General features: G+C 35.7%; 2 protein-coding genes across 4 annotated transcripts; one reads left to right on the forward strand and one right to left on the reverse strand.

Moving 5' to 3' along the window:
• Positions 1-1,418: 1,418 nt before the first annotated feature.
• On the forward strand, positions 1,419-23,383 carry LOC128229178 (uncharacterized). Of its 3 annotated transcripts, XM_052940904.1 has the most exons (10): positions 1,419-1,570; positions 2,123-2,257; positions 2,651-2,785; positions 3,125-5,668; positions 13,017-13,144; positions 16,023-16,216; positions 19,039-19,140; positions 19,465-19,614; positions 20,773-20,841; positions 21,418-23,383. In XM_052940904.1, the coding sequence occupies exons 4-10, from the start codon at positions 5,644-5,646 to the stop codon at positions 21,581-21,583; spliced, it is 834 nt and encodes a 277-aa protein (XP_052796864.1). In that variant the 5' UTR covers positions 1,419-1,570; positions 2,123-2,257; positions 2,651-2,785; positions 3,125-5,643; the 3' UTR covers positions 21,584-23,383. The 3 variants fall into 3 exon arrangements, with proteins under 3 accessions (XP_052796864.1, XP_052796865.1, XP_052796866.1); XM_052940905.1 differs by lacking the exons at positions 1,419-1,570; positions 2,123-2,257; positions 2,651-2,785; positions 3,125-5,668; positions 13,017-13,144 and adding exons at positions 13,173-13,184; positions 15,215-15,298; XM_052940906.1 differs by lacking the exons at positions 1,419-1,570; positions 2,123-2,257; positions 2,651-2,785; positions 3,125-5,668; positions 13,017-13,144 and adding an exon at positions 15,630-15,668.
• Positions 5,685-14,181, reverse strand: LOC128229179 (uncharacterized). Its single transcript, XM_052940907.1, has 6 exons — positions 13,618-14,181; positions 12,305-12,447; positions 11,554-11,643; positions 11,038-11,187; positions 6,942-7,084; positions 5,685-6,268 (listed from the first exon to the last, which is right to left on the reverse strand). The coding sequence occupies exons 1-6, from the start codon at positions 13,687-13,689 to the stop codon at positions 6,237-6,239; spliced, it is 630 nt and encodes a 209-aa protein (XP_052796867.1). The 5' UTR covers positions 13,690-14,181; the 3' UTR covers positions 5,685-6,236.
• Positions 23,384-24,120: the final 737 nt, after the last annotated feature.

Genomic DNA, 24,120 nt, shown 5'->3' on the forward strand with positions numbered 1-24,120 from the left:
GCGATAAATATAAACAGTGTCTGGCTTAGTAAGTGGGTAGTGTTTATACCATGATAAAAACCGCTATAAAAACTTAAAGATTGTTAGTATGTCCTTGCACAAAATAAATGGTTATGCGACTGCGTGGACACAAGAAACGGATATTTGACGACATAACGGCCAATTGCACGATAATAAACCATCTTATTTGTGCCTCGGATGCCTTAAAGATGCACTCTTAATCCCAAATAAGATGTACCATGCATCGGATACCTTAAAGATGCACTTTTACTCCTAAATAAGATGTACCATGAATAGGATACCTTAAAGATGCACTTTTTCTCCCCAAAAAGATGTACCATGCATCGGATGCCTTAAGATGCACTCTTTCTCCCAAATAAGATGTACCATGCATCGGATGCCTTAAAGATGCACTCTTACTCCCAAATAAGATGTACCATGCAGCGGATGCCTTAAAGATGCACTCTTACTCCCAAATAAGATGTACCATGCATCGGATGCCTTAAAGATGCACCCTTACTCCAAAATAAGATGTACCATGCATCGGATGCCTTAAAGATGCACTCTTACTCCCAAATAAGATGTACCATGCATCGGATGCCTATAAGATGCACTCTTAATCCCAAATAAGATGTACCATGCATCGGATGCCTTAAAGATGCACTCTTACTCCCAAATAAGATGTACCATGCATCGGATGCCTTAATGAATAAGATTTACCATGCATCGGATGCTTTTAAGATGCACTCTTACTCCCAAATAAGATGTACCTTGCATCGGATGCCTTAAAGATGCACTCTTACTCCCAAATAAGATGTACCATGCATCGGATGCCTTAATGAATAAGATTTACCATGCATCGGATGCTTTAAAGATGCACTATTTCTCCCAAATAAGATGTACCATGCATCGGATGCCTTAAAGATGCACTCTTACTCCCAAATAAGATGTACCATGCATCGGATGCCTTAAAGATGCACTCTTAATCCCAAATAAGATGTACCATGCATCGGAAGCCTTAAAGAATAAGATTTACCATGCATGATAAATATCTAATTTAAATTTTTAAAAAGATGGAGAAAACACGGTGTTTCTACCTTATTAGAAGATAGTTTGATCACTGTAAATCTCCCAGGACCCACCAGTCATTTAATAGTTATGCTTTTTCAGCTAATAATTACGAGGTTGCAATCTTGTTATCGGTAATAAATATTTTCCATAAATGAGTTATTTAGTAAGTAGTTAAAGGTTTATCATTCAAAATCTATGTTTGTTATACATGTTGATGTATTGAATTTAAATTAGAGTGTCACTTTAAGTATTTATGAATCTAAGTATACGTGTATACGTGACAGGGGTTACTGAATGTTTACAATTATGTTTTAAGAAGTCCTATTGAAATCAACTACCGTAATGAAATTCAAATGATGAATGCTCTGTGTATCGATGCGCGCATTGCATCTTAATGGGGTTTTCATTTAAACTCTTTGAAGAGGTTTGCAGTAAACATTCATATTAAACATGTTTTTGCGAATTATTTGGATTTGCAGTTTATACGTCCTTGTGTCCGGTATGTGCAGATAAATAACTTTATTTAGCTTAATTATATACATTTTTCGATGTTTTCTAAATAATGTCATATGTTATTGCTATGTAGTTTGTTTCTAAGATGCGCTTAAACGGTCTCTATGAGAATGTGAAGGTGAAGTCTTGGTAACCACCTGTATATATCCCACAACACTGCAATTAATAACTAGTAACTTTAAAAAAAATTATCGCGTAGGTAAGGATATTTCACATTACATATGTCTATTAAATTATGTATTTTAACGAATTCAATTCAAATTCCAAAAAAACACTTTTTGTAAACTCGCTCAATTAAGGTGTACGTTCGATAATAGGTAACATAAATGTAGCTTTATAGGCAAAAGTTTTCGTGACAGAGGTTTTTTGTCGCTCACTGCCACATCTTCCTACAACGTGGTCATGTATGTACACGAGAATCAATCGAACTAAAGTATTCGATCTGCCTTGACTGCTTGTGTATTTAGAATATAATTTAACTCTGATTCTATCAGCACGGTCCTATTTCATACACCGTATGTTTTCTCTCTTGTTTCAGGCGCCAAGCTGGGTGAACAATGCACGTCGGGCGATACCTGTGAAACGTTGTTTACGTCATGCATCGCGGGGCCGGACGGACAGACTTCGTGCCGATGTCAGGCTGACTATATCGCAGGGGGGGACGGATGCAAGGGTATTTGGCTTAAATGTTTGAATATATTATCTATTTATGTATATTTTGCCGGGGAATGTCTGTGTTAACCATGAACTGTTTCGTTTTTATGTCTGGCTGTCTTAAACGTGACATTTAAGTTTGTATTATATTATAGCTATTGGTAGCTTTCTAAAAGAAAGGCAATGTTCTGTAGCTGTCAGACACTTGAGAGCTATAACCCCATTGTTAAGAAGCATAAAGCATTACTATATGATAATAACCGGTGATTATCATACATGAAATCAGATCTCCGAACAGGGACCTAACCGTAAACCATCTCAAAATACTAAACAAGGAACCAAAGCAAGCTGTTGGATATATTCCTACTGCCAAAAAGTCTGACTCTTCTATTTCCTTCATTTTCGTTCCCAGCACCAATTGGCCGCCTGTGTGATGAAAGTATTGGAATGTCGTGTCGCGCCGTAAACGCGTACTGCGTGGCACGTGACGATACCTCCACGTGCCAATGTAAACCGGACTACGAGGAAAAGGAAGGCATGTGCGAAGGTAGAGCCTGAATTGTTCAGATATTGAAGTAGACAAACATGAATGCATTATCATGTGTAATTGGTTAAATGCGGATAGGCAAAAGGTGAATATTAAGTTGTAGTCATGAAATGCTCATGAAGTCAAAAGTGTTTTAACGCAATATATGGTGTTCATGTGGTGCCCATATCCCAATTATAGCCATAATTGATTGATACTTCGATACATATATAATTTATTATTATTATTTGGAAATAACTAAGATGTGCTAAAACATTTCAAGAATTAAACAACTTTAAATCATTTTTGTCGCATCCCAAAACACAATAAACAACTCGACATTGTATATTTCCTCTTCAGAGAAGAGCAAGATGGAGACCGTTGGGATCGTTATTATCGTGGTGCTGTGTGTGGCCTTCACCGTCCTCATGTGTGTCCTCGCCCAGTCTTTGCTCGAAATCAGGAAAGCGAAACGCAAGAAGGCTCAAGAATCCTACGCTATCAATCACCAGGACTCTGTTAAGCACTAAATACGAACAACGACAAGCACTAATAGGTCTTATATATTGAAAATGACGTGAGCGAGAAATAGTTGAAAATGGCATCATAGTTGGTTGTGTTCGTGGTTTGAAGTGATGAAAGTCATAGATAATATTTTTTAAAGGTTTTTATGATGCCCAAACAAAGTTTTCATACAATATCAACATATCAATGAAACCTTTTGGCGCTTGTCGTGTTTCATTTGCTTCTTAATGGAAAGCATGTACTTTGAAATTATCTGACATTTTCAATATGTAATGTTTGTAGTGATGTTATTAGACATATCATCTAATTTTTACGAAGGAACATAGCATACTTAGCATAATATTATATGGATATGAGATCCAACTGCTTATATACCTTTGTTTAAATGATATTTGACATATACTTACTTCGTTTAAGAAGTTTCTTATATTCCAATCGCATCTTGGTAAAGGTTACTTAAAACTAACTTATTATCATCAACCGAGCTTAAGCAAGAGTTACTAGTGTGTTATGGACACACCCTCGTTGCCATTTAAGCAACAAATACCACCATTAGAAATGTTATATATTTTAATAAACATTTTGAAAATATACTACATACAACTGTATTTTAAAATAATTTCCAATTGGAAGTTTTACAAGGACAAGACTGGTTGCAATTAATGAAGTTATTTAAGTCTATGGATTCACGAATTTCTTTTTTAAGCCGAAGAAATGCGTGTGTGGCAGTACCTCTGAGCATGTACTCGGTATTTGTACTCTGTGAAGTGATCACTAGAAAATACCTCCAATATCTGATATTATTAATCAACTATTACGTATTTGATGAGATACAGAGACAATTGCGGTATCAATACCAGACAATTAAAGACAATATATATGCCAGAATTCGCTCAATATCTACCAAACTCGGCCAATATCAACAAAACGCGCCTAATATGAGTTCCTCCGTTTTGATTGGTCACAAAACTCGCCTAATATAGGATTTGAGAAATGGGCCATTTTCATTGGCTGTCGAAACTCGCCTAATATGAAAAATATGCTGGAAATTATTTTTAAAGGTAGCCATTTTGTTTTCCGTTTTCCGACTGTTTTGAATTTTTTGTGCTTCGTATAACTTTATTTGGAATACTTGAACCTATTGAATGATTGCACCACTTTGTACGGTTTGATATAACAGTTGCATTTAACCTGTTGGTGGATTTAACGACGACTTTGTACGCCAACAAAATGGACGACGAAGGTGAAACATTTTACGTTTTGGCAAACGATTTACAAAATTTAGACGAAAAGACATGCTTCCTTACAATGTACAGTGCTTTATTCATAAGTTTGTGCAATGTCACTATAAGGATACATGTCAAAATCAGCAAAGTCAAGTCTAGAAAGCAGACACCATGAATGAATAAGGGATAAATACGGCTTCAATGTGAACTAAAGGTAATTTATAAGAATGTTTTTAACCAAAACGGTAATAGTTAATTAATAAAATACTTATTAATTAGGTGATTTCATATTAGCCCAGTTATTTGTCCTCGGTCAGCTGTATTTGCCTTCGCCCTTTCGGGCTCAGGCAAATACAGCTAACCTCGGACAAACAACTAGGCCAATATGAAATCACCTAATTAATAACATTATAGTATATATTGATTGGGCCATATACTGTAGTACCAAGGTTTTCAGTGGTAATGTTTTTGTTTGTTTTTTTAAGTTACTTCTATTTGAGAATGCATGTTTTAATGCATTGAGTAATATTGGCTTTAACTTCTTCCCAATCCACTAGTTATTTGCGTTTATAAATCTCAAATCAGGTGCACATGTATAGCTATTCGATCGACTTAGCACACCCGTAAAACATCCATTTATGTACAGTTTATGTATATATTATATATATTGCTTATGTATCACGTATTGCTTAAAGGACTTTGCATATCTTTAATAAAGTTTCAAAAGTTTCCCATCGCGTTGTAGCTATCACATTCTTCGTTCTGAAAGGTTGAAATGAAAAGTAGATTTATTCCTGAAAACAAAACTTCTTAAAAGTTTGCGGATACTCAATAAGGACATTAAAAACAGGCTGCTGCATTCATTTTAAAAGTGATTTTTTTCCAAATGTTCTTTTTGCGTTCTAAACGCCATGTGGACATATCTTTTCACTATTCACACACAATTGTGGAATATCTTTAAATCCATTTGGGATAAATGTGAACTGTCAAAAACACATTTGCCAATCACATGTTTCACAAATGTTGGTGCATATGCTAATACCGTTGGTAGTTTATACGTTTAGAAAGTTCAGAAGCTAATACTTTTTCTATCTGTTCGCCTTTGTGACCGTGGCGGTTTTAGAATTCATGAGGTGTTCCTACAGAAACAAAAGTAAGTCCCTAATTTATACTTGTTAACACTCTGTTGATTGACAAAGGCCCTTTGTTATACAGAAGTTGTACTTTTTCTGCAATACGTTCTTGACTGCTTGCCATTATTGTATGCATTTATCCCTTTGTCTGTCATTTTATTGATCTGCTACTTGTTCATCCAGACAAAGGCACTTTTATACAGACTGAAATAGTCTGTTTACACTTTAATCTCAAAGAACGCCAAATTAATAAATATATTTCCGCAAACTGAGCAGATACCCCGTGACAAATAACGTCATAAATGCTACGTCGGAAGGCAAATATTTTGCTTCAAATGAAGACTTATAACAAAGATAACTTTACTATTTATCAAAGAATAATCGGAATTCAAGGTGTATTACCCAAACTTAAAATAATGGCCCCTTGATGTACAATGACCGCTATAAACAATGGTATCTACAATATGGTATATTCAAAGTATTTATTAACAACTACGGGTATGGTATTAAACAAGTACAGAAAAGGATGAATTATTATATAGGAAAAAACACTATTTGTCATCACGTCTAGGTAGGGACGATTCGTGATCACGTCGAGGCAGGACACTGGTACTTCCAGACTGAAACAAAAACATAAACTCTATATATATGTCAGGTTTTGTTCGATATAAAAGCGCTAGAAGGACTAAAATAATAGCTAAAACATATTCTTCCTGTCACAATGGTGGTTGCAACAAGGGACGTACTTTTATACTTGTTTTACATAAAAAAAAAAGTTTTAAAGTAGATCTTAGTGTCGATCTTAACTCAACAAAACTCTAATATCTTACTGAAAACCTCTTACTGAAAACCGTACATATTTATTTCATAATTGCAACAAACTACACATGGAAAATATGAATGTGTCCCTCAAGCTGTGTTGAAAATGTTCCCTTAACATTCTTGTATGTTGAACTTGGTAAGGATCAATATCGTTATTTAATGTGATTGCCAAGTTGTATCGTATACTAAGTTTTTCATATTCCGTCCATACGTACAACTTTTAAGTTGTAAAACGATACTTAGGTAGATAATTGGAGGGGTAGGGGGTCGCTCGTCTGTATAATTTAATTAATGGGCGACCTTACGTAACCTAATATTATATCGTAGTTTAAATTATCTGTAATCATCATCATGTACTATTTTAATGTCGCTTGGTATATATGACATGAATCCCATGTGAATAATATTTTTTAAGTTGATACCACTCCTATTCTCTCGCTACCACCGTTTTACACTGCCGCCCATAGTTACCCGTGCATCCACTCTCCACGTATACCGTCCCAACTTTGAACGTGTTGTCGCTACAGAACATCCACACGCTTTCCGGTACGTACTCCTGGCCACACACGTACCCGGTGTCCTTCGCATCCTCACAGAACCACTTCAAGTCCAATCTAGACAAATATTTAGTGGCATGTTAAACGTACAATAACTACCATATAGAAAACAAATCTAGAAGGAAACGTGATCCATCACATTGTTTGTATACCGCGTGATAAATTACGTCATACATGCTACGTCGGTGGGCAACATTTTGATTAAAGTGAAGACTTAAATCATAGATAACTTTTCTTTTACTACACTATTTTAAATAAAACAGCGGGCAGTCTATGCCGCCTAAAGAGCCACGCCTTCGTTAATTGCCGAAGTTTGTCAAAAACATTTACATACACCATTATGAAAACAGTAGTCAAGGTTCGGATGAGACTGTTTATTGACAGCATTTATAAGTGTTCTATTGCAAATGGCTCAAACACAGGCTTCAAACCTGCAGTCGAGTATTGGAAAAGACTGTTCGTTGACATCAGTGTTAAGGGCAATAATGTCATTTGCGCCAGCACTGGCTTTAAAACAGCTTTCGAGGTTTGGATGGGACTGGTATAATTGACAGCGGTGTAACGTGCAATATTGCCTTTGGCCAAACTACAGTCTTCAGAACGGCAGTCTCAGATCAGTTGAGATTATTCGATGACAGCAGTGTAACGTGCAATATTGCCAATGACCCTACTACATGCTTCAGAGCAGCAGTCTCGGATTAACTGAGATTTTTTAATGACAGCAGTGTAACCTGCAATATTGCCAATGACCCTACTACAGGCTTCAGAGCAGCAGTCTCGGATTAACTGAGATTTTTTAATGACAGCAGTGTAACCTGCAATATTGCCAATGACCCTACTACAGGCTTCAGAGCAGCAGTCTCGAATTAGCTGAGATTTTTTAATGACAGCAGTGACCTGCAATATTGCCAAGGCCCCACTACAGGCTTCAGAGCAGCGGTCTCGGATCGGTTGAGATTGATCTTTGCCAGCAGTGTAACTTGCGATATTGCCAATGACCCAACTACAGGCTTTAAAACGACAGTCTGGAATCGGTTGATATAATTCAATGACAGCAGTGTAACGTGCAATATTGCCAATGGCCCCAACACAGGCTTCAGAACAGCAGTCTCGGATCGATTGATATTATTCAATGACAGCAGTGTAGAGTGCAATATTGCCAATGGCCCAACTACAGGCTTCAAAACGGCAGCATCGAATCGGTTGATATAATCTTCTGACAGCAGTGTAACGTGCAATATTGCCAATTGACCCACCACATGCTTCAGAGCAGCAGTCTCGGATTGTTTAATATTATTCAAAAGCAGCATTGTAACGTGCAATATTGCCAAAGACCTAACTACAGGCTTCAGAGCAGAAGTCTCCGATTGATTGAGATTATTCAATGACAGTGGTGTAACGTGCAATATTGCCAATGACCCCACTACAGGTTTAAGAACGGCAGTCTCAGATCGGTTGCGATTATTCAATGACAGCAGTGTAACGTGCAATATTGCCAATGACCCATCTACAGGCTTCAGAACGGCAGTCTCGAATCGGTTGCGATAATTCAATGACAGCAGTGTAACGTGCAATATTGCCAATGACCCATCTACAGGCTTCAGATCGACAATCTCGAATCGGTTGCGATAATTCGATGACAGCAAAGTTACTTGCAATATTGCCAATGGTCCCACTACAGGCTTTAGAGAAGCAGTTTCGGATTGATTGAGATAATTCAATGACAGCAGTGTAACGTGCAATATTGCCAATGACCCATCTACAGGCTTCAGAATGATTGTCTCAGATCGGTTGCGATAATTTAATGACAGCAGAGTAACGTGCATTATTGCCTATGGTCCCACTACAGGCTTTAGAGAAGCAGTCTGGGATTGATTGAGATTATTCAATGACATCATGGTAACGTGCAATATTACCAATGGCCCCAGTACAGGTTTTAGAACGGCAGTGTCAGATTGGTTGTGATAAGTCAATGACAACAGTGTAACGTGCAAAACTGCCAATTGCCTCACTTCAGGCTCCAGAGCAGCAGTTTCAATTTGGTTGAGATTGCTCTATGACAGCCGCGTAACGTGTAATATTGTCAATGAACCCAATACAGGCTCCAGAGCAGCAGTTTCAATTTGGTTGAGATTGCTCTATGACAGCCGCGTAACGTGTAATATTGCCAATGAACCCAATACAGGCTCCAGAGCAGCAGTCTCAATTTGGTTGAGATTGCTCAATGACAGCAGTGTAACGTGTAATATTGTCAATGAACCCAATACAGGCTTCAGAACAGCAGTCTCGAATTGGTTGAGATTATTTAATGACAGCAGTGTCAGATCCACTAATGCCAATGACTTAACTACAGGCTTCATAACAGCTGTCTCAAATCGGTTGATATTGCTTTTTGAAAGCAGTGCGACGCGCAATATTGCCAATGGCCCAACTACAGGCTTTAGAGAAGCAGTCTCGGATTGGCTGCGATAAATCAATGACAACAGTGTAACGTGCAAAACTGCCAATTGCCTCACTTCAGGCTCCAGAGCAGCAGTCTCAATTTGGTTGAAATTGCTCTATGACAGCCGTGTAACGTGCAATATTGCAAATGGTCCCACTACAGGCTACAAAACGGCAGTCTCAGATTGGTTGAGATAATTAAATGACAGCAGTGTAACATGCAATATTGCCAATGACCCATCTACAGGCTTCAGAACGACAGTCTCAGATCAGTTGCGATAATTCAATGAAAGCAGACTAACGTGCAATATTGCCAATGACCCATCTACAGGCTTCAGAATGACAGTCTCAGATCGGTTGCGATAATTCAATGAAAGCAGACTAACGTGCAATATTGCCAATGGTCCCACTACAGGCTTCAGAACGACAGTCTCAGATCGGTTGCGATAATTCAATGAAAGCAGTCTAACGTGCAATATTGCCAATGACCCATCTACAGGCTTCAGAACGACAGTCTCAGATCGGTTGCGATAATTCAATGAAAGCAGACTAACGTGCAATATTGCCAATGACCCATCTACAGGCTTCAGAACGACAGTCTCAGATCGGTTGCGATAATTCAATGAAAGCAGACTAACGTGCAATATTGCCAATGGTCCCACTACAGGTTTCAGAGCAGCAGTCTCAGATTGGTTGAGATTTCTCTTTGAAAGCAGACTAATGTGCAATATTGCCAATGGCCCCACTACATGCTTCAGATCAGCAGTCTCGGATTGGTTGAGATTATTTAATGACAGCAGCGTAACGTGCAATATTTCCAATGATCCCACTAAAAACTTCAGATCGGCAGTCTCAGATCGGTTGCGATATTTCAATGACAGCCGTGTAACGTGCAATATTGCAAATGGCCCCACTACAGGCGGCAAAACGGCAGTGTCAATTGGTTGCGATAATTCAATGACAGCAGTGTAGCGTGCAATATTGCCAATGACCCTACTACAGGTTTCAGAACGGCAGTCTCAGATCGGTTGTGATAATTCAATGACAGCAGTGTCACGTGCAATATTGCCAGTGACCCTACTACAGGTTTCAGAACGGCAGTCTCAGATCGGTTGTGATAATTTAATGACAGCAGTGTCACGTGCAATATTGCCAGTGACCCTTCTACAGGTTTCAGAACGGCAGTCTCAGATCGGTTGTGATAATTCAATGACTTCAGTGTAACGTGCAATATTGCCAATGGCCCCACTACATACTTCAGAACGGCAGTGTCAATTGGTTGCGATAATTTATTGACAGCAGTGTAGCGTGCAATATTGACAATGGACCCTTTACTGACGTCGGAACGGCAGTCTAAAGTCGGTTGCGTTCATTCAATGACAGCAGTGAAACGATCAATATTTACAATGACCCCACTACATGCTTCAGAGCGGCAGTCTCAGATGTGTTGCATTCAATCAATGATTGCAGTGCAATGTACAATATTTCCATTGACCCCACTACAGTCTTCAGAACGGCAGTCTCAGACCCAAAATGTACGTATAATTTCAGTATGATATTGTACTCACGCGTTACTACTACAAGTCCTTTTAATGACCGCTTGCACGCTCCAACATTCCAACCCCTCTACCCGGATGTTATTGACGACCTCACTGTCCACCATGCATGCAGACTGCCACTCGGAACAGCGGGCGCTCCTCTCTTCCTCATTTTCAATCCTGCAAATCATTGTTTATCATGTGTAACGAAATGGAATAACAAATGTATTCTATTTGGTTGGGTACATTGCAGGTACTATGTTGTACAGTTAAAGCTAACAAGGAGTACATTAAATTCAACGTGTTAAAATAAATTGATGAAAAAAAAAACTTTAAAGACGTCGTAGAAAAATAAGTCAACGACTTTTGATTGCACTAATTAGTGAAAGGTTTCAAGTCCCTAACAATCATTACGATGGATTAATTGTCACAAGACCTGATTTTCCATAGCTGTAAATATTTGGAAATAAATATCAAGTCCTTACTCTATTGTGAACATAAATACATAAAATATTGTTAATGTTCTTAATTATTTGCTATGATTACTTCACAATCTCCTGGGCCTCTTTTTTAGCCTCATCGAGGAACTGATTGAATTCTTTACACTTATCCTTCAACGCCATCCTGAAGTTGTTCCTAAAACAAATAGTTGACAATGACAAACATTTATTCGCCTTGAGAAAACCGGCTCGTGCGTAAAACTGTTACTTTAATTGCGGACTAGCATAACATTCGGAACTCCTAGGCCATTTTTATCGAAAACAACATCGGATGTATGCCGGTACATCAGTTGAAGTAGTTCGGGTTTTTTAATTATATCATTAATTAAATGTAGTGGTTTAGCTTGTATTTATTGATCTAAGTTTAAATTGATTGCCAGTGAAGTATATTATTGCAAACATAATTAAGATTCCCAAGAGTGAAGTTATTAAGTTTAATTGCGAAATTAAATTACTACGCGATAACTGCAGCGGACTTAAACATACCATTTTCTGAGGATGTAAACCGTCCAAATACATCCGAGGTTGTTTTCGATAAAAATGACCGAGGAGCTCCAAATGCAAGCATAACAGTTAAATCTAGTTCAACGGCAGTTGCATCTAATATAAAACAACTATCCACTGACGTTGAGGCATTTCCTAACTACAGACCATTACATTATGTGCCGTTAAAGTTATATATTATAAAATGTTATATTGATATAATTATCATTTCTTTAACAGTTTTGGAACAGCTGTCAAATTATTTTGATCGCTGGACAGTTTTACTGCGCCTTAATAGCCTTAGTTCATGTTACTTTGGGAAATCCTTTTTGTCTATGAGCATGGGCTTTGGCGTTTCTGAAGTCGGCGGAATCTCGCAGGCCGCCCTCTTGTCGCGTGGTAGAGGGTTACCTGGTAACCGCTCCGTCAGAGATCCAAACAAAAGTAGGAATGTCAACTGAAAAAAGTCATAAAGCGCAAATAAGTGGTGATGTTATAGTTAATACACAATCATTTATTACTGGACTTGTATAGTCAAATATCCAATTCTAATTGTGGTTGATTTTGCGTATCGTCGTATAGTCGTATTTTTGCGGCGAAATACGACATTGTGCAGCAAAAATGCGACATTAAGAAGACACGCAAATTGTCGAGGCGTTAATACGCGGGAACAAAAATACGCCAGTTGACGACTGTTTACATGTTTTCGCCCCGCTCCGTATTTTCTTATTTACTGATGGTACCTTGGCGTCTTTTTGAATTTTCGCCTTACGGAAGGCAATGGGCCATCGACTGAACATCAATAACTGAGCCCAAAATGACGGAAAAGTCAATTCACGTAAACATGTCAGAAAATGAAACGGCATGAAACGTCTTGACATTTTTTAAGCATGCCTACCGGAAGCGAAAATATGAAAATACGCAAAGTTGCATCAGTTCGTTATTTTCGCCCCGACACATAGCATTTTTTGTCTCGTCAAATCTTTTACATATCCACCCGCTACTTGGCGTGTTTTTTACATTTAGGGTGTTTTCGGTGGTTGAGTTGTGGTAGTGCTGCTGCTGTTGCTGCTGCTGCTGCTGCTGCTGCTGATGATGATGATGATGATGATGATGACGATGACGATGATGATGAGGAGGAGGAGGAGGAGAAGGTAGAGTTGGAGGAGGAGGAGGATGGTATTTTGATTAACGGTACTTATAAAGTTTTTTTATAATCACTGAAATAATAACTAGCTGCTTAACAGTTATTGATGTATTAAAATGGGTGAGTAGATCATTACCATCTTTAATCACAAGTCAAATAGCTGGACAAGAAAAAGCACCTAAAAACAAGCAACAACAGTTATCATTATTATACTACAACTACTACCTTCTAATAATAATAATAATAATAATAATAATAATTATAATAATTATTTATATTATTATTATTATTATTATTATTATTATTATTATTATTATTATTATTATCATTATTTTTATCATAATTATTACTATTATTATTATTATTATTAATTTTATTATTATTAGTAGTAGTAGTATTATTGTTATTGATATTGTTATTATTGTTATATTTATTTTTATTATAAATAACAATGCTGTTATTATAATGTTAACACTTTACCTTATACAGAACCATTATTCCAATACAAACGCAACAACTGTGATAGTGTTCGATTGCTGATTTACCCCACATTACATTTTGATTTTAAACGTAGTAATACATTGCGGAGTATTTTATTGTCGGTATGGTTGTGCGGTTTTATTATGCATGCGCGTCTTCACAGATCATTACACTAATGGAAAAAAGCTATAACATAACTAATCACTGAATCTGATAGAATGTTGCAAAGCTTTTAAAGGTCATGTTTTTATGTCACATGATTTAGTTATTTTAATCAAATACGATTTGCTGAAACACATTCTAACATTTCATTGGATAATATCTAAAACGCATTATATGTTTTCAACGGTAAACAGGTCAACATCTTGTTATATCTTTCAGAATTACAAAGTAAATAGGATATCGAAAAATTAACCAGTCCTCTTAATTCATTTCAAGGGATTCAGATCGGTACGAATGTTTTGTTTTAAAAGTGTTCTTTTCAAAGTCATATATTCTCGCAAAAGCATGGCTTAAAAAACTATTCGAATGCTTTTGAGTGAGTTCCAATGACAGTGAATGTAAAAAAAATCAATATATTTTTCCTCGTCGTTTCCGTTATTTTAAGGTATCTGAAGTACAATTATGTGAATTTAGGAAGCTGCGTAATCATGGTAACCCAATATGAGTTTGTCCGGTTAGCGCAGCTGTTAGCGCACTCGCTTCTCACTAAGGGTTCGATTCCCGGCCTGGGCGCATGTGAGTTTGGTTTGTGGTCACCAAGCCAGACAAGTGGGTTTCCTCCGGGTACTCCGGTTTCCCCTACAACACAAGACCACACTCTCGCGTAACATCGTGTCAATGAAAGTGATTGATATAATGTTTTAATAACTTGTTAAAACAATCGTTGTAAAGCAAATAAGTTTAAATTATAGTATGTTAGTCTTATACGACAGGCTTTGATTTATAGTCACAGAATAATATAAATTATTATAAATTACAAACATGGATTTGGGGTTAAGAAAGATTCTGCTGATTCCATTCTGCTGACGTCACGCCATGACAATTATCGTTGCGAGATGTTGAAATGAGGTCATAAAACAAAATGGCGCGTCCTTAAAATTAATGAAAACATTTGCTTTAAGGTAATTTAACCAGCAATGTATGAAATAAAAGTGGTATTAGTACTGCGTTCTGATCCTAAATGTTCTGTTCGACACTGGTGGATTTTCGCAGATTTTTATTTCACTCGACTTGCGCCTCGTGAAACCCTTTTCTGCCAAAATGCAGGAAATCATTAATAAAAAAAACTATTTGACTATTCACAATTTTGCACATACGCCGTACTGAATAGTACGTATGTATATATTTGGAATATTTTCAAAATAACAAATGTTGATTTGCGTCTCGCATTTAAGGTTGTCGATAAAAGTGATTTTTTATCACATCCAATGCAATTAAGCAAATGGAGTTTATAAAAAAAACGTACTATTAATGTTGTATATGGATTCGCATCTTAATGCATACGACACCAATAGGTCGATCTCTATAGCATTTCTTTTTTAATTCTGTATATGATTAGATCTTGTATAATGTTTTTGTTCATTTGAAGCTTCAGGCAGCAGAGTAGGTAACAGCTAGAAGGATGATATCTCGCTTCATCCACCGCACCGCCTCTGCTCGTGTGACCTCGATTTTCTATGTATGCTCATCTTGGTGTACTTAAATGTAAACTTGCCGAAATACCTTTCATGCTGTAACGAAGATTATGAGCAATAGGCGTCATTTTGTCTTCATTTCGTTTTCGTCCTACCATTTGTTGGCTCAACAACAAATCATCATCCAAAAACCCAGTTTAAGTAGCCAATCAAATAAAAGAACTAGGATATGTACAGTGACTCTGTACCTATTGACGATAATCGATTGAATAGCCAATCAGCTGTAGTTTAAACAAAATAGTACCCGAACTACTTTTTTATATTACAATATATATGGGTCACACAAAATATATAAAAGCTAACGTTCTAAGGAAATATTTCATACGTTTCTTACAGTTTAACGTTATGTTGAAGGTATATTAAACAGTAATGTTTACGTAAATATATAATATTACTACTAGCGTTTAAGAAAAAATCATATTAATATAAAGATTGTTTATAACACCAACTTTGAATGTTTATGTTATAGAAAATATAATTATATATCATTACTTTGCTTATACAATATAATATGAATTTTAATCTTAAAGACAATATTGTGTACACATTGATGTTAGCGACAATGTATTTATATAGATATAGGTGTTAATAAAAAATATAATTTAAATTGAAAATAAAATATAGATAGTGATGTTTACGAAAATATAACCTGCCGAGGCGGAAAAATTTAATAATCATAACTTAAGAAGTTGAACATTTTGTTTTCAGGCAGGCGTATTGCTGTTAGTCGCTCTTGTGGCATGGTCGGAGGGGCAGTCAGCTGACCTATCCTGTCCGAATGAAGTTGAGGCTGAAACGGATAGTCTAGCCGCCGAAGGGATTTACTCCCTTAACAAGTTTGAACAAATCCATGGTAAAGATGCTGAGATAGTCAAAGAAAGACTTGGAGTATCGGCGACACAGTGAGTACTTGTTCAATGTTTTATTTACGATAATTGTGCCACCTAATTCTGATTTGCTGTTAATTTATCCTTTATATTTCAAGCTGAATTTCGTCGTTGAATAGCCGAGGAAATTCATAGACGTTACTTAGTTTACCTGTTTGTTTCATTTCCTGATATAAAGAGCATTTCATATTAAACAATAACGAAACTGTGACAAAATTTTCTTTCATAATTTAGGTTTACAACATCAATCTGATATATTTATGTTCAAAGTAAAAACGGAGTAACACTTTTCTGATACTAAAAGATAATTACATATTCATGGTATCTTTAAACTGAACTTGAAAAAGGTAGATAGACGGATTCGTTATTCGTCCAACAATGGAGAGAATCAGTGTGTGTGTACCACTGTGTAACTGTTATCTGTAGGAGTCTGTAAAAGGCATGTAGGTCAGATCGCCCGTGTACCAGCTATATAAAAACTGATTTCTTACAGCAGAGAACATCCGGCAAAACGCATGCAATTCATCTTCTAATAAAAGCCTGTTCTCGTTGATAAAGCAGGACGCACATATTCTGTCATTTCTTTCCATGTTAAGATGCCGGCTAACTTCGATATTTAAACACCCAAATCGCGCAAGCGCACGAACAAACTTCTGTGACAAGTTTATGGACATATATTTTTCCGGATTGAGTAAGGATGTAGCATGTTTATAACGATCGCATCTTGAAGATATATTAACGGTGTCGTGCCACCCCTGAGTCATACAGTCGCTTAAGCGAAGTTTAAATTGCGCGTTCAAAGTATTAATGTCGCCTACGTCTTGCCATAGCCAGACGTAGCCAAATCCATACTGAAATAATATTTCTCTAACTTTTGTTACCCAATTTATTCTTCCAATATCGTCTTGACGTTTTAACATAACGTATGAATGTTTAAGGTAGCGATGTTTTTGCATATGCAGAATTTTACACCAGTATTTAATACATTTTGAATAACATATCACGCAAAGTGGAACACGACCACATTCACCTAGTGTCATACAATTATTAGTACTTATATTTAGACCGAGAATTTTTTTACAGAACGAACTTTGAGCTCGTTCGATTTCAGGGGCGTAACTACAACCCCAGATCTCCGCTCCATATGTCAGAATGGGGACCACCATAGAGTCAAACAGTCTAAAAAGTTCTTTGTTATTAAAGCGACCAAACAGTCTTTCATAAGATTTGATAGCGAAAACTGCTTTTCTAGCCAGCAATGCTAACTGGTGTTTTGCATCTGACCAAGAAAGTTGGTAGGGGGATGGGGGGGGGGTAAAAAGTAGACCCATATATGTAAAAAGTAGACCCATATATAGACGGAACACTGTCAAAAATGTATTTTGGAAACAGGTTTTTCGAAGTCTTTGATGAAACTAATTACCTTATCAAGCTTCGGTTATAAAACGAAGGGGGGCTCTTTAAACGGCATAGGCTTCCCTTTGTTTTATTTAAAATGGTGTAGTTAAAGGTAAAGTTGTCTTCGATTCAAGTCTTAATTTTAAGCATAATGTTGCATTCCGACGTAGCGTATATGACGTAATTTATCACATGCGTCTTATGATTCGTTTGGATGCCCTGAAATATTTCATTTCATCCTATCTAACATTCATAAAAAGCATTTAATGAAGAAAATGAAATAAATGTAATAATTGAAGTAAAATCAAATGCTGCGTTTTATCACTTTATTTAGATGTACATACAAAATATAATTTGTTTTCTTGTTCTTAGAATAAATAATAATGACATAATTTTGCAATTTTAGCTGTATGCAATAAGAGTTGCATTTTCCGCACTGTTAAGATCTGTTTTAAAAACAATATAATGTACAACACACTCATGCTGATAATTTTGTTGAAATTATAAATTATTTTTAAATAAAACATTTATTTCGATACGGCTATTTGATCAGTTAAAATAAAGGCTGAGTTTAAACATTGCCAGTTATGTGAATTTGTACAGTGTATGTTTTTTAACCAAATGAAGAGAATCAGGTTTGGTGCAATTGAGCCAATTTGAAGACATTTAAGTTGCATTCTTTATCAATGCTTATATAAATGACAATATGAGCCCCATCGCGCGAATTAGGGCCTTCGGACATAATTATTACATTTGAAATAATCATTAATAAAAATGCCAAAAATAATATTTTTTTCTATGTATATCAACTTCTTCCAAACTTCTTTTTTTAAAGGTTTGTCATTGATGCATCACGTCCCGACTTATTTTGACTGACTTAATAGTCTGTGTTTAAAACGGCCAAATGTATTAAAAATACAAAAATGATTCATCATCTTTAGTTTAATTTATGTTTCTTAAAGAGTATGTGTTAAAAAACTAATTAAAATTATAAGCTAGTTATAACATTGATACGTTAATTTTGCACGTCATTTGAATAATGTGCTTTTGAAACGACGTCATGTGATTGACGTCAAATTTAGTATTTAAAATGCACAATAAATGGTCTCACTTGTGATCACATATCTTTTGTAATTTAAGTAATATCATTATGAATTTTTCAGAATTTCTTCCTGAAATATCACTTAATTTAAATACCTTCAAACATTATAATAACAAATATATGTCCGATAGCCCATAATCGTGCGATGCCGCTCATTTATTGATGTGTTTATCGTGTGTGATTTTTCAAATCATGCAATATAATGAAATATTAGTCTTTAATTCTAGATCCGAAACAACTTATCATTATCTAAGTCCGTGTAGAATGTTGAGTATTATGTTGAACAGTACTGAAACACCATTGATTCCATACTATTTTCAACCATTATGGGTTTTAGAGAAACGATTGCAAATCAAATGAAGATTGAGATGGATGCGAATAGGGAGCTTGCGGAGTTCGTTAATGGCGAGAGGGAGGCAGATGCACAAGTGGCCGATTTGTGAGTATATATCATACACGTTTACGTACAACCCGGCAATATTTAAAATTAAACTAATACTTATTTGGTTTGAATTTCGGGTAAACAATTCCGAAATCTTGTGGTCACAATTGAAATCCTTTCGATGATTGAGAATAACTGCTTATTTTAATATAAATCCACAGAACAGAGATTAATTGTTTCGATCGTTTAGTCCATACAAATGCGATACCATGCTTCTATGACTAGAATATAAAATTGTTCAAGAAATTTGTCCCAGACGTGTTGAGAGTTCATGCGCATACTAAATATGAAGAATTAATTATAACCCTAACCTTGTTTCAGAGCTTTTCCCAACTACAGTCACACCTGTCCGTATAAATGGATAAGTCTGTCTTGGTCCTGGTACTACTGGAGAATTGTTGTGTCCAATAAGCCAAAAGTCTTGAAGTTCTGCATTCCCTACTACAACGTTTGGGTGACCCGCTGTTATTAGTAAGTTGTTGTTCTTTTTTCTAACATCTACTTCTTTAAGAGATTTTATACTTTAGATATGAATAATCCTCATGATAATTACAATCAACTATTTTACATTTTACAAAATTCAATTAGTATGTATGTTGGCTAAATGAAATAAGCTACATAAGCCTGTTAAACCTAAGAAGCTTTGAGAAATTTGGGCTTGACTAATGCCATCTTGTCAACGTTCAAATCTTACTAAAGCTTTTTTTGCAAATTGAGTTATACTATCTATTCGAAACTTATATATTTAATGGTTTGTTATGACAATGTTTTTTTATTCAAAACTCTAATTGAGTTTGCGTCATTCAAATCATACTTAACTTAGATTCTTGATGTAGCGATAATTGATGTGCACCATTTGTTTTGTTTCACCGAACTTTGTCACATTTGGGATGCAAGTTTTAAAACTGTGGCTCAAACTATAGAATGTTATTTCTAATTAGTTTTCTATGAAAAGCTACCCCTGTTATATTCAAATGGATAAGGAAACCATGGCGAAAAGTAAGCGGACATTGTGCAAAACAGACATACGATTGCCTGCACGGAAGATATTAATAGAATGCTTAATTTATCTTCATCAAATTTGTTGATATAGTTAATTCGGGATGAGTTGTTACTACATGGCTGTATCAACGTCAAGAACAGTAAACTGGTCTAAGTACAAGGTTCTTAATTGTATTTCATTAGCTACTTCAAGAAATGTTTAGTTATCCCTTGTTATGATAAAATCTACACTCAGCTTGAACGTTTATGCTCTATAAATATAATAATATAATATACAAAAACGGCAAGATTTACAGAAGAACCTTCGACGTAGGTATCATAACGCGAGATGTTAATTGAGAAATAAAGTTTAAATTCTGAGTTCCGTAAAAACACCAATTTCTGTTTAGGATAATAAACTGAAAAAGACAAAACCAAAACAGGAAGTGAAAATAATTTTAGATGTTTTTATCATTTGAACATGCGGGGATGTATTGTCGTAAAACTTTTGATTTGGGGTAATGCTCCTGTCGGATGATGATTTTTTTATGTTTGACTTCCAATACTTGTTCGTTAATAGCTTAACCGCGTTGTCCCTTAATCGGTTAAGAGCTACTTTGGTCATAATAGTGTTTATGTTTATTGTAGCAAAAACTGCCACAACAGCTACAGCTGGTTTCCAAACGATCTGCGCTTCCGATGTTTCGATGAGTACAGGTTAGATTATTTTTTGTTATTCTGTTTGTAGTTCTTCGATCAATCAAATCAACCGTTTCAGCTTTGATGAAGGTGTGATTCAGCGCTAAGTTTGCTTTTAGCTGTGAGAACTTATGATAACGTATTATAAGAAAGTGGGGATAATATCACACTAGAAAGACGATGATACGTTGTTAATTTTCTTGTGAGCCAATAATAAGTACGAACTATATACTGGGGGACAATTCACCAAATAAGTCTTTAAACGCAGACATGATTACTCCGCTTGTGTAAGAAGTTAGTGATAGAAATGGTCGATTTATATACTCCGTAAAAAATTCAAATGCAGTATTCAAAACAAACACACAGCAGTAAAGCCTAGTGTCATTTTAGAATAATTTTGTGAGGAACTTAAGGTAAACAGTTCAGTTCGTATGGCGTTAAGGGTTTAAGCATTCTCGCTACATGTTCAACATCATAGTTATGAACTACTTTGCTTTTTTGCTTATTTATGAAAATAAACGTGAAGTTACAGAAATAAATAGATAATAGATATTTTCAGCAACTGATCAAACAAGTTTTCTCTCTGTATTTCAGATATATCCGGGTTCGTGCTCTATGTCTGAAGATTACCTATGATGATGTTCCAAAGGTTGATTGGGTGTCCTGCGTTATCCCCATACGCGTCCCTTACGGCTGCTGTTGCCGGAAGTACTGGCCGTTCATCACCGCGCAATCCGATGCTTGCGCGGTCAAGGGTTAACCAACAGGAGAATGATCCTGATAAACACTTTTTCAATAAGATATTTAAAAGATTTACTAGTAACTTCAATATTCTTACATCGGTATGAACGTCATGACATTGATGTTGTTTTGTTTACCTCTGTCTAAAATTTGTGTTCATTTTTAACACTGATAAAACGTTGCGATCATTCAAATATGTGGCAAAGAAATAAAACTATGACACTGTAAGATGATTTCAATTTACGACTAAAATCAACTAAGATCTTATTGAAACAGTCGCTGTGTCGGTTTTCATGAAAACTCTTATTAATAAGTTAAATACTAACTAAATAATGCTAATTGAAGTTTCTCACTAGTCATATGATACAATTTTCTTGATTATGACAAAAATATTTAATTTTCACAAAATTGAATCGTTTATGCATAACGTTTAATTAAGATATTTTAATTTGACTATGATATTTCTAAGAATTTGACTTAAGTTAGTAAAAGTCTTAAGACGTTGTTATGATCACCGGCCAAGCGGAACAAAGGTAACTGAACATGTCTAAATACGGCGTTTTTGTACATAATTTCTGAAAAAGAACTGTCCAGATTATTTGTGTTTGAACATACTTAATGCGGTGAGAAAGTACGTTTCTGTATATGAATTTAATTGATAAGTTTAATAATTAAGTTCAACCATATGCAAACACGGTACATCTTAAGATTAATTTAGACAAACGCTTGAAGATGCAAATTTATGTTGTTACATTAGTATACTTGGCGCTTTTGAAAATGTACAGTTTCAACAAATAGGTTGTTTTTTTTAGGGGTGGGGGGGGGAGTATACCATTGGAAACAAGGTGAAATATACAATACTTCAGTGTTAAATGTTATCAGTTAGACATCAGGGAAGTAGCTTTGCTGAAAAGTGAGTGAAAACACTGTGTAGGCCGTGTTCTCGTGAATTCCGCTATTCTGGGAACAAACCCTCTTCGGATTTTGTGTATGTCGTATAAATAAGAATGCGACAGTCTTCATACTCGTTTTTGTTCTCGATTTTTCGGGAAAATATGAAGGCCACGGCATACATTGCCGTAAGGTAGATACGCCCCTGGATATAAGTGCTCATTTCTGTCAAATATGTATGTACAGTTTACAAACAGCACAAACTTGCGTTTTATCAGCATTAACTATATGACCATGACCCTTTAATTCGTTTCAAGAACAATATTTATGACTTTGGAAACACCTGCTACATATCTTACTGCACTACCTTGTATTTTTCACAAATAAACCAGTTGGGGAGTAGATCTCGGACACTTTTTGAAGAGTTTTCAAGATATCTACCTGATCTGTAGAGATATTCGACATTTTTTTTCTAAATAGAAAACTTCAGCTCCTTTTTTGGTAAGAAACGTATTCAACAGGCTGAAATTAAGGAACATATCTTGTTTTCTTTAATTTGGAAATAGGTTGAACAATAGGATGGATTTTTCGGTCTGACAATAATGGTTCTCGGATCGTGTCTGAAAATGACGTTATTTTAAATAACAAAATCCTTACTTGACGTCCCAAGACACCAGACATTAGTGGTCTGTTGAATAGACACAACAATGCTAGCAAATACGATAAACGTGTTACTTTTTCTAAACAAAAAATACATCACAAAACTCCGAATGATTTTTAACAGGCACTTGGTATGTAAATTTGAATCAAGGCAAACATCGTGATTGTCAGATATTTACTACTGTCCGAGATCTACTCCCATACTGGTATTATAAAAGCTTGTTAATAATGAACGCTTATATATGTTAATAAATGATGTATACCATTTTATACTGGTTTATTATACTTTCATCATATTTATTAAAGCCTTATTTTCACCCCTTATCTTTACTAGATAGTCATTTTTAACAAAACCAAAGTATTATCCCTTTCCTGTTTTGGAAGTCAAGATATGTCGATCAAATACGGACTGGTATATAGATTATACTAAGAATTCAAGACAAAAACAATTCGACGGTTTGTTGATCGACTTTATTTAACAAGTAAACAAAACCATTCCTATTTTAGATTTTTCAAATATTTAAATGCATAGATGTATGATATAAGAAAATGGACGTTGGTCTACTGAATTAAACTTCTGATTAGCAAATATTCGATATTTAAATGTTACATGTATCATCTCAGTTAATATACAACCGCCAATGTAGCTCCATGGCACCAACGCCATCATCGTTGACGAATAATGAAAGTTCAAATGGCCATAAAACCAGAGAGTCATAGAAGTATACGAATCCGGATAAACACAAATTCGAAACATTACCCTGCAGATTATTGTATTGGACATAATTGTGGATGATTAAAGACGAAAGCTAGAAAAATACCCAGCAGGGTTTCTTCTTAGGCCTCCTTTTGAAACGCGTTAGATGCACATAGAATTCTTACTGAAAGAAACCTACTGTAATGCTCTATGGTAAAGGAATTAAAAGAAATGTACTGCAGTCAACTTAACTGTGTTACATACTACCGTAATATCATAGAATTCATTCATATCTCCAGACTTGGCAT

This window comes from Mya arenaria, chromosome 3 (assembly GCF_026914265.1).
Source record: "Mya arenaria isolate MELC-2E11 chromosome 3, ASM2691426v1".
NCBI classification, from domain to species: Eukaryota; Metazoa; Mollusca; class Bivalvia; order Myida; family Myidae; genus Mya; species Mya arenaria.

What these genes read in the sequence shown, in the direction of transcription:
- LOC128229178 (XM_052940904.1), top strand. Translation starts at nt 5,644, where the DNA reads ATGAGGTGTTCCTACAGAAACAAAA. An exon ending in GTGTTCCTACAGAAACAAAA is followed by an intron (nt 5,669 to 13,016) that starts GTAAGTCCCTAA and finishes TTTTACATTTAG; the next exon opens with GGTGTTTTCGGTGGTTGAGT. An exon ending in AGGAGGAGGAGGAGGAGAAG is followed by an intron (nt 13,145 to 16,022) that starts GTAGAGTTGGAG and finishes TTTTGTTTTCAG; the next exon opens with GCAGGCGTATTGCTGTTAGT.
- LOC128229179 (XM_052940907.1), bottom strand. Translation starts at nt 13,689, where the DNA reads ATGTGGGGTAAATCAGCAATCGAACACTATCACAGTTGTTGCGTTTGT. An exon ending in GACAAAAAGGATTTCCCAAA is followed by an intron (nt 11,644 to 12,304) that starts GTAACATGAACT and finishes TATTTGTTTTAG; the next exon opens with GAACAACTTCAGGATGGCGT. An exon ending in GAGGCCCAGGAGATTGTGAA is followed by an intron (nt 11,188 to 11,553) that starts GTAATCATAGCA and finishes AATGATTTGCAG; the next exon opens with GATTGAAAATGAGGAAGAGA.